General features: G+C 61.9%; 2 protein-coding genes across 3 annotated transcripts; one reads left to right on the forward strand and one right to left on the reverse strand.

Annotated features, from left to right (window-relative positions):
• The first annotated feature begins 104 nt into the window (after positions 1–104).
• MZT2B (mitotic spindle organizing protein 2B) lies at positions 105–4318 on the forward strand. Of its 2 annotated transcripts, XM_065904782.1 has the most exons (4): positions 105–583; positions 668–816; positions 1618–1797; positions 4103–4318. In XM_065904782.1, exons 1-4 carry the CDS (start codon positions 414–416, stop codon positions 4258–4260), a joined length of 657 nt encoding a protein of 218 aa, XP_065760854.1. In that variant the 5' UTR covers positions 105–413; the 3' UTR covers positions 4261–4318. The 2 variants fall into 2 exon arrangements, with proteins under 2 accessions (XP_065760854.1, XP_065760853.1); XM_065904781.1 differs by lacking the exon at positions 1618–1797 and having other exon boundaries at positions 119–583.
• A 555-nt stretch (positions 4319–4873) lies between these two features.
• On the reverse strand, positions 4874–8488 carry LOC136145967 (tubulin alpha-3 chain). The gene is made up of 4 exons (XM_065904774.1): positions 8353–8488; positions 7741–7889; positions 6969–7649; positions 4874–5172 (listed from the first exon to the last, which is right to left on the reverse strand). Exons 1-4 carry the CDS (start codon positions 8471–8473, stop codon positions 4876–4878), a joined length of 1248 nt encoding a protein of 415 aa, XP_065760846.1. The 5' UTR covers positions 8474–8488; the 3' UTR covers positions 4874–4875.
• Positions 8489–9418: the final 930 nt, after the last annotated feature.

The following is a 9418-nucleotide window of genomic DNA, read 5'->3' on the forward strand; positions in this document are numbered from 1 at the left end:
GACGCGGTGAAAAGCGCGTGCGCACAGCCAAGCCCCACCCCAGCCCACCCCTCCGCGGGCTTATGGGAGGCCCGCCTCGGAACGCGCGCGCGCGCGGCGGGGGGCGCCTAGCGGCAAGGACCGCGCGTGCGCAGGAGAAGCGGCCTCGCGTGAAGGTTAGGGCCTACAGGCGCGCCCCCTACCGGGGGGCGGCGCGGAACAGCCGCGCGCCGGGCCTGGCTGGCGTTTATTGGGTGACCGCCGGGCTCTGCGTGCGGGCTTACTGCTGAGCGCGCGCGGGAGCCCAGTCGCTAAGGGGTGGGTGCTCCGCACTCCCGCCGCCGCCCGGGGCCGCTGCGGGGAGCAGGGCGAGTGGCGGGCCGGTAGGGGGCGCGGCGGGGACCGGGCGGCGCGCACCCTCCGCGGTTCCGCAGATGGCGGCCGCGGGCGCGGGGCCGGGCCCCGGGCCGGGGGCGTCCCCGGGACTGGAGGCGGCCTTACAAAAGCTGGCGCTGCGGCGGAAAAAGGTGCTGAGCGCCGAGGAGATGGAGCTGTTCGAGCTGGCGCAGGCTGCGGGCGGCGCCATGGACCCCGACGTGTTCAAGTGAGCGCCCAGGGGAGTCAGGGTCCCCCGGGGCGGCCGGCCCGGGCGAGGAGAGCTCACTGCCGCCGCGTGTGTTCTTGCCAGGATCCTAGTGGACCTGCTGAAGCTGAACGTGGCGCCCCTCGCCGTCTTCCAGATGCTCAAGTCCATGTGCGCTGGACAGAGGGTGGCGAGCGACTCCCAGGACCCCACGGCCGTGCCCCTGCCCGCGCCCAGCGTGCCTGAGACCCGAGGTCAGAGCCGGGGCGGGGCGGCGGGTGGGCAGCGCCTGGCACTGGGCGCCTTTGGTCCCGAGTGGCCAGGCCTTTCTGTTGTTCTTGTCCCAGAACTCGGTGGGCACATCCGATGGCTGGCCCCTTGGACTCCAATCCCCATCTTGGACTTTGCTATCTACCACCCTGGAGGGTGCCCGTCCACATGGGGAGGGTACAGGGTGGGAGCCCCAAAGCCAGCTAGACCTCATCGGGACTCTGCAACCCGTTTCTCCCCAGCTCTGCACTCAGGTCGTTTTCCCACGAAGCTGGGAACAGGCGGCATTGGTTCCTTCCTCCCTGCAGCTGTAGCCTGTACTTAAGTCCTTAGGGAGCAGGGCGGCCAGAGGCTTTCCTGTGCTCCTTCTTGGCCCCCCACCTGGCCCAGGTCCTGCTGAGTCTGGATAGTGAAGCTTCCCTCTGTGGGCAGCTCCTGGCTGGCAGGGTGCAGAGGGCCTGGGGCGCTGCTCAGTCTGGAGGTCGTGGCTGGGGTTAGCAGGGGCTGGTGACCAGGGTGTCACAGTGGAACTCTAATCCACTTGACATGTCCCTTCTCCGTATTCCAGACACACTTGAGACGCAGCTGAATGTCCAAGCCGGCTCCTTGGCTAGAAACATTGAGAAGGGGCTTTCGGGGCAGAGGGCAGCTGGGCCCCTGGATGGGAGCGCCAGGGCCCTGGGCGCCTGTGTCCCTGTCCTGAGAGGCCCCCTCCTGGGCGCTGCGGTGCGGGCCTCCCCACTGATGCTCCCTGTCTGCTCTCTTTGTCTCTCTCTGACCTCCAGAGGCCTCCTTTCTCTCTGTCCGGAGCCGTAGCCCCCCCGCAAGGCCCTCCTTTTCCTGCGCCCCGCAGCCTGCGGCCTCTCCGGTTCTGCTCCACGGCCCAGCTGCCGCGCACTCGCCTCTCTCTCCGGGGCCCCCCGGTTCCCTCCGGTTCTCTTGCTGCCTGTTCTCTCCTTTTGCAGGTTGCGTTTATTAGTTTATCTCTGGGGGTTGGTACTGTTTCCATGGAAACTGCCATGGCCTCCAGAACAAGCAGCTCTGAGCTGCAAGGGCACTGCGGTGCTGTCAGCCCCCGGACTGGCCGTCTGGAGGATCAGCCCCCGGGGTCCCCCCTTAACTGGTTCCTGAGCTGGGGGTGTGGCCGCTCCTGCCCGCGGACGTGCTCCTCTCCAGCAGCACCCGGCCGTGTGCCCGGTGGGGTCACAGGCACGTCCGCGCAGGACCGTCCCCCAGGGGTGTGGGCCAAGGGTAAGGGGCACGTGTGCAGCCTGCCTTGTGCACCGGTGTTCCGAGTCTGGTCTGCAGCACCGGTCAAGCCCCTGCTGGGTGCTCCCCACGCCCCTGCCGCCCGCCGGTCCTGCCCACCAGGCCCTGCCAGCGGGCCCAGCAGGAGGTGGGTCTGCGGTGGTTCCTGCCTGACATTTCTCACCCCTTGTCACACATCCTGTCACTGATACCTGGCCTCGGCAGCTGGCCGACTCCACAAGGGGCGCTCTCACCACCCAGGAGAAAGCTCTGGGCTTCTCTGGTTCTAGTTCCTACTCAGTGCCCGGCAGAGCCCGCAGCGGGGGTTAGGTGCTCCCCAGCTTCAGGGGCCCCCAAGTCACGACTGGCAATGGGCCGCAGTTTGGGGGGTTCGCTTCATTAGGGGAGTAAGCCAGCAGTGATTCATTCAACAAGGATGACATGGCTCACTAGCATCGCAGACTCCACGGACATGAGCTTGAGCAAACCCCGAGACGGCGAAGGACAGGGAAGCCTGGCGGGCTGCAGTCTGTGGGGTCACGACTTAGTGACGACGACAACAAACCGCTGTGTCTTGATCCTTAAGAGGGCCCCACGGGAACCAGGCTTTACCCTGGGCTCAGCCTCAGTCCTCGTTTAAGTCCATTCCATCTGACCTAATAGCCACATCAGAGGCAGGTGAGCAGGTGTGACGAGCTCCGAGCTCCTAAACGTGCCTTGCTGGGTCCAGTGGGTCCAAGGCCTGAGTGGGTCTCCCCACGAGCCCCACGGCTGTGCGGCTCCTTTAGGTGCGAAGAACCACCCTGAGCTGGATGAAGGGCCTGCTTCTGTCCTGAGGTGGTTTCCCTGACACTTTCCGTGACTTAAGGGTGGCATCAGTTTCTTATTTCCGGGTTTATCAGCCTCACCAGAATTAAAGGTGAACGTTACTTTGGCTCTTTCACTTCCCTGTCATCCTTGAGTGTCTGGGGCCCTGGTCCTCCCCGGTGGGGGTCAGGAGGCACACGTGTGCAGGCCCCGGAAGCAGAGCTGCCTCGGGGAACCGCCCCTGCACCGCGCTCCAGCGGTGCTCAGGCCCCAGGGGGAAGCCGCAAGCTCCCAGACCTGACTCGGCCTGGCCCAGCCTGGGGACGGTAGTGTGGCCTCTCCAACTGGGTGACCCTGCGGGTGGGGGCCATGCACTCAGGGGACCAGAAGGCTGGCATCTGTCCTGGGGAGAAGGGCAGGGACAGCCCTGTTGGCTCGTTTTGGGGGCCCCTGGGCACAGCTGGCCCCGCGTCACCCCACCACACCCTCCAGTCTGCTCCCGCTCAGCACTGGGTGACCCGTGGCTGCACCTTATTCGAATCGAGTTCTCACAGGGAGACCAGCTGCCAGGCTTCCAAGCTGGGGCCGTTGCAAACGCCCAACCCTGTGCCCGGAGGCTCAGAGCTCCCGCTGTCTGAGGGAGAACTTGCCAGACTCCAGGCAGGGCGGCCTTGTCCCTGCAGGCATGCCAGAGTCAGGGTCAGAGCTGGCGCTGTCCGCGCCCCCACTCCCCACTGCAGGCTGCGGGGCCAGGAACCAGTGTGGAGCCTGGGGTCCCGCAGGGGGCACGCCCCTGCCCCAGCCGCGGCCAGGGGAGAACCCGGGCTGAGGTGGGTCAGTGGGGTGGGCCGGGCCAAGCACACCGGCCCCCCAGGTCCTCCCCATCTCGCCGATGCCACTGCCGGAACCAGGGCAGCCCAGCGACGGCTGCAGGCCTTGCCGGCCAATGGCCCGTGGGGGAGCGGTCGGAGCCGTGCCCTGTAGCCGAGCGTGGCTGCCCCGTGGAGCCTCAGGGGAGTCCAGTCTCGGGTCCAGTGGTTCTAGATGTCTCTGGAACACAGGGGGCAGAGGGAGACCACCAAAAAGCAGCGCTTCCACGGCCAGGTCCAGAGGCCAGCCTAGCGGGAGCCAGTCGCGGGGTAAACGCGCCCAGCTTCCCTACGCTGTCCCCAGGGCTCTGCCCGGCTGCTGACGCCTGTGCTCTGTGTCCTCCAGGGAGAAACAAGGGCGGCGGTGCCCTGGGTGGAGGCCCGGCCCTGGCAGAACGCAGCGGCCGGGACGGACCCAGCCAGAGGATGCCCCGCCAGCCCAGCGCCTCCAGGATGCCCAAGGGGGGTGGGCCGGGGAGGAGCCCCCCGAGGAGCGGCAGCTGAGCGCCCCCTGGGCAGGCAGCTCCCCCATCTTGTGGCTAATAAACCTCTGAAATGCCAAGTGTCCGTTCCAGGTCTGTTCTGTCACCTGTTGGCCAAGTTCAGGCACAAGCATTTAGACTTAACTCTGGGTGCCATCGTCACCACCCGCCTCCTGGGCCTCTTGAGCCTGCAAGAAACATGGTCGTCCCGGGTCTCTTGCACTTTCATCGAGGTCCTCCCCAGCACGCAGGTGCAGCGGTGGTGTGAGAACAGAAGGGCTGTGAGTGACAGCTGTTAACCCTCCCTGGGTCACGCATGCCACAGAGAAGCAGCTGAGACCCTTCCTCCCAGGGTCCTGAGCGGCCACATCCTACACGCAGGTCCACAGGCTGTGGACCCTCTGCAGACCCGAGGTTTCCACACTCCACCTCTAGGCCCTTATGCCTTAGGCCGCCTATCCCAGCAGAGAAGCCTGGGAAATGGCAAATTGAACTGAAAGCCAGCGGGGCGTCCTCCACACTCCTGCAGACAGATGAGCTTGTTCAGGCACAGGTTTACCTGAGAAACTTTAATAGGGAAACACATCTGTGACGGGACCGTCGGGGAAACAGGTGCGGGGCTGCGGCCGCGCCGCCTTCAGTACTCCTCCCCTTCCTCGGCCTCCGCCTCCACCGAGTCCACGCCCACCTCCTCGTAATCCTTCTCCAGCGCCGCCAGGTCCTCCCGGGCCTCCGAGAACTCGCCCTCCTCCATGCCCTCCCCCACGTACCAGTGCACGAAGGCGCGCTTGGCGTACATGAGGTCGAACTTGTGGTCCAGGCGGGCCCAGGCCTCGGCGATGGCCGTGGTGTTGCTCAGCATGCACACGGCCCGCTGCACCTTGGCCAGGTCCCCCCCCGGAACCACCGTGGGGGGCTGGTAGTTGATGCCCACCTGCCGGAGAAGAACATAGTGAACTCGGAGTGTGGCCTCGGAAATGGGAGCTTGTTTTTTAAAATGGGGGCCGTGGACCCACTTTAGATGATGCCATGTAGGAACGGGTGCTGTATTTTTTGGCAGTATTTGCCAGTGTTTAATATCCTACATTTTCACTTTTAGAAGAGGACTTAAGCTTTTCAGCCTTCTGCATGACTAAAATATCTTGCCACATACACACTTTCATAATGAGAAAACCTGATACAAACATGGAAAAAGGTTCCACGAAAATGGTGCACCACTGAGCAAACACCTGTCAACACGTGAAGTCACTCGGGCAAGTGAGGATTCAACACCGTCCATCAGGGGTGAACTGTCTTGCGTGGGGACAGCAGTGTGACCTCCTAACCTCCCTCCAGACTGGCCTGCCCTCTGGCTCACAGACTCGGCCAGGACGGGAAGCCTGGGCACAGTGCCCGGCACCCCACACAGCGCTGCCCAGCTGAGGCGGCCGTGGATGGCAGCCTTGCCTTGCAAAGGTCAGAGCAAGGGCTGAGAGGAAACGTCCTGAAACCAAGAACAATGGAAGAAGAAAAAGACTTCCCTGGTGGTCCAGACGCTGTGGTTTCCTGCAGGGGTCTGGCCCAGGGACTGAGATCCCCCGTGCCGTGTGGCTTGGCAGAGAAAAGCTTCCAGCCCCAACCTGTGACCTAACCTCAGAGGCCTGCAAACATCCACGGAAGGTTTAAATTCGCGGATATATCTAATTGGTCAGACCTGTTACACACACACTTTACCCCTGTGAGTCATTTACACATGTGAGTCGAACACCCACAGGTGGTCCGTGTCAAGGGGTCTGGCAGTGAGGCTGACAGAGGCCAGGTGGGTGCAACAGCGTGGGCTGGTCAGAGGCAAGCTCGGTATTTACATGGGAAAACGACGACCCACGCATCGCTGCTACTTGTCCTCACTTTGTCTACAAAGACCCTGGGGATGGCAACTCCCAGCACACCGAAGGGATGCATCAGGGCTCAGACGCAGGATCCAGCACTTTATCTAACGAAGATCACTTGTGAAAAAGGACTCAACGAGGAAGAGGGCGCAGGGTTAACAAGCCCAGGCGTGGCCAGGCACTTAGCCTGGTGGTCACGGGTCTAAAGTGGGACATTCTGGGACTTGGCTTCAAATCCAGGATGCTCTTCTCTGGGCAGACTTTTCACTGTGACACTAAACACAGCTGGAGGAGCCATTTCTATGAGTGTGGTTTTGTATGGGAGGCGGCATTCCAAGCCTGGCTTGGAGAAACAGCGGTGAGCCACTCTTGGTCCCACAGAAAATATTGCATAATGAATACAAGAGCCTCTCTACAAAAACATAACTGTTGCCCAAGATTCAGTGACAACTGGTGACTGAATTGATGTGAAATCTAAGCCCAATCACACAATGATACCAGACTCTGACAAAGTTCTCGCGTGCGCAGTGGGGAAACCTGCAGGCCTGCAGTCAGAAGTCTCTGAAAGCTCCCTCCTCCCGCCGCTGACCCTGAGGCTACGAGGTTCTAAAAGCTGTCTCAGCGTCTGTCTCTGACGCGTAAGATGTTGGTAATATCAGCCCATGGCGTTATGGGCTGGTTGTAAGAAGTAAAGGTCCATGAAGTGTTGATCAAGATCCAGGCATCCAGCACACTGATTGCCAACCTTGCTGTCCCTGCAGCCCAGCCGCCCGGGGACAGGGGACCCTCCGCGGCGGGTCAGCAGCCCGCCCCGGGGCCGGCCACGGGCAGAAAGCTGCACACGCGCTGCCGCCCAGCCTACCTTGAAGCCGGTCGGGCACCAGTCCACAAACTGGATGGTGCGCTTGGTCTTGATGGTGGCGATGGCCGCGTTGACGTCTTTGGGGACCACGTCCCCCCGGTACAGCATGCAGCAGGCCATGTACTTGCCGTGGCGAGGGTCACACTTGACCATCTGGTTGGCCGGCTCGAAGCAGGCGTTGGTGATCTCGGCCACGGACAGCTGCTCGTGGTAGGCCTTCTCGGCCGAGATGACGGGGGCGTACGTGGCCAGGGGGAAGTGGATGCGGGGGTAGGGCACCAGGTTGGTCTGGAACTCGGTCAGGTCCACGTTGAGGGCGCCGTCGAAGCGCAGGGAGGCCGTGATGGAGGACACGATCTGCCCGATGAGCCGGTTGAGGTTGGTGTAGGTGGGCCGCTCGATGTCCAGGTTGCGCCGGCAGATGTCGTAGATGGCCTCGTTGTCCACCATGAAGGCGCAGTCCGAGTGCTCCAGGGTCGTGTGCGTGGTCAGGATGGAGTTGTAGGGCTCCACCACGGCCGTGGAGACCTGGGGCGCCGGGTAGATGGCGAACTCCAGCTTGGACTTCTTGCCGTAGTCCACCGAGAGCCGCTCCATGAGCAGCGAGGCGAAGCCCGAGCCGGTGCCGCCCCCGAAGCTGTGGAAGATGAGGAAGCCCTGCAGCCCCGTGCACAGGTCCGCCTGTGGGAGGGAGAGGCGTGAGCCGGGCCGCACGCGCCGCCGAGAGCCCAGGCCCCCCGTCCCGGCCGGGAGCCCGCCTGGCCCTTCTCACCAGCTTGCGGATGCGGTCCAGGACGAGGTCGACGATCTCCTTGCCGATGGTGTAGTGGCCGCGGGCGTAGTTGTTGGCCGCGTCTTCCTTCCCGGTGATCAGCTGCTCCGGGTGGAAGAGCTGCCTATAGGTCCCCGTGCGCACCTCGTCTGCAGGGGACAGTGGCCGGGCTTGGAGGACGCCACCTCACCCCCGTGGCGGCTCCAGGACCCGCCTATCTGCAGGCCCGCGCCGCTCCTCCCAGGCTGGGGGTCAGGTCTCCCAGGCAAGTCTCCGAGATAGACAGGCCCATCTGCCATTCACGGCTCCTGGGGGTCCATCAACCCAGAACAAGCGCCAGTGTGGCCGGTTCCCGAAGGACGGGAGTGCCCAGGCAGCTCTGTGTGCACCTTGCCCACACCCACCGCTCCACCCCGACGTCACTGGGATGGCCCTGCCACCCTGCACGGATGCCAGCCTGACTTCCCCGGGCACCCCTGTTGTCCGGGTCTCCCGGGCGACTGTCCGTCGTCTCCTGGGTGGCCGCTTCCCTCGGAAACTACCTCGTGCTTCTGACCTGTGTGTACCCGGTGAAGGTTCTGGGCTTCCCTTGCCACGGGGGAGGGGACCTACCGACCACGGTGGGCTCCAGGTCCACGAACACGGCCCTGGGCACGTGCTTGCCGGCCCCCGTCTCGCTGAAGAACGTGTTGAAGGAGTCATCCCCGCCGCCGATGGTCTTGTCGCTGGGCATCTGGCCGTCGGGCTGAATGCCATGCTCCAGGCAGTACAGCTCCCAGCAGGCGTTGCCGATCTGGACGCCCGCCTGCCCCACGTGGATGGAGATGCACTCGCGCTGGAAGCAGGGCAACGAGTGAGGCCCGGCGACACGGCAGGGGTCTCTGCGTGGCATGCAGATGTACCTGACTTCCTAAATTAGTAGATCTAATATCTTTTGGTTTCTTAAGGTCTTGTCAGACTTTTTCTCACAAGCTTCCCTGGTTGATAGGAGCCCAACATGCTACTGGAGAAGAGCAGAGAAATAGCTCCAGAGGGAAAGAAAAGGCTGAGCCAAAGCAGAAACAACGCCCCGTTGTGGACGTGTCTGGTGGTGAAAGGAAAGTCTGATGCTGTAAGAACAACATGGCCAAGGAACCTGGAGTGTTAGGTCCATGAATCAAGGTACATTGGAAGTGGTCACAGCAGGATTTTCAAGAGTGAACATCGACATTTTAGGCATCAGTAAGCTAAAATGAACGGGAATGGGTGAGTTTAACTCAGATGACGGTTATACCTACTACTGTGGGCAGGAACCCCTTAGCACCAATGAACTAGCCCTCAGAGTCAATAAAAGAGTCCGAAATGCAGTACTTGGACGCAATCTCAAAAATGATAGAATGATCTCTGTTCGTTTCCAAGGCAAACTATTCAATATCACAGTAATCCCAGTGTATGCCCTAATCACCAACACCAAAGAAATTGAAGTTGAACAGTTCTATGAAGACCTACAAGACCTTCTAGAATTAACACCCAAAAAAGATGTCGTTTTCATTATAGGGAACTGGAATGCAAAAGGAGGAAGTCATGTTCTGTCTGAGCACCTGCCTATCCAACATGGAGACACACCTGAATTGTAAACAGGAATATAGTCATTATAAACGTCTTTCCAACACTCAATAAAAAACAGTAAAAACTTACA

Source organism: Muntiacus reevesi, chromosome 13 (assembly GCF_963930625.1).
Source record: "Muntiacus reevesi chromosome 13, mMunRee1.1, whole genome shotgun sequence".
NCBI classification, from domain to species: domain Eukaryota; kingdom Metazoa; phylum Chordata; class Mammalia; order Artiodactyla; family Cervidae; genus Muntiacus; species Muntiacus reevesi.

Excerpts from the sequence above, each read along its gene's own strand:
- LOC136145967 (XM_065904774.1), bottom strand. The coding sequence starts at position 8,473 with ATGCCCAGCGACAAGACCATCGGCGGCGGGGATGACTCCTTCAACACG. Across the intron at positions 7,890-8,352 it reads CCTGGAGCCCACCGTGGTCG|ACGAGGTGCGCACGGGGACC; the intron begins GTAGGTCCCCTC and ends TGTCCCCTGCAG. Across the intron at positions 7,650-7,740 it reads TGGACCGCATCCGCAAGCTG|GCGGACCTGTGCACGGGGCT; the intron begins GTGAGAAGGGCC and ends TCCCTCCCACAG.
- MZT2B (XM_065904782.1), top strand. The coding sequence starts at position 414 with ATGGCGGCCGCGGGCGCGGGGCCGGGCCCCGGGCCGGGGGCGTCCCCG. Across the intron at positions 584-667 it reads ATGGACCCCGACGTGTTCAA|GATCCTAGTGGACCTGCTGA; the intron begins GTGAGCGCCCAG and ends TGTTCTTGCCAG. Across the intron at positions 1,798-4,102 it reads CCTGTTCTCTCCTTTTGCAG|GGAGAAACAAGGGCGGCGGT; the intron begins GTTGCGTTTATT and ends TGTGTCCTCCAG.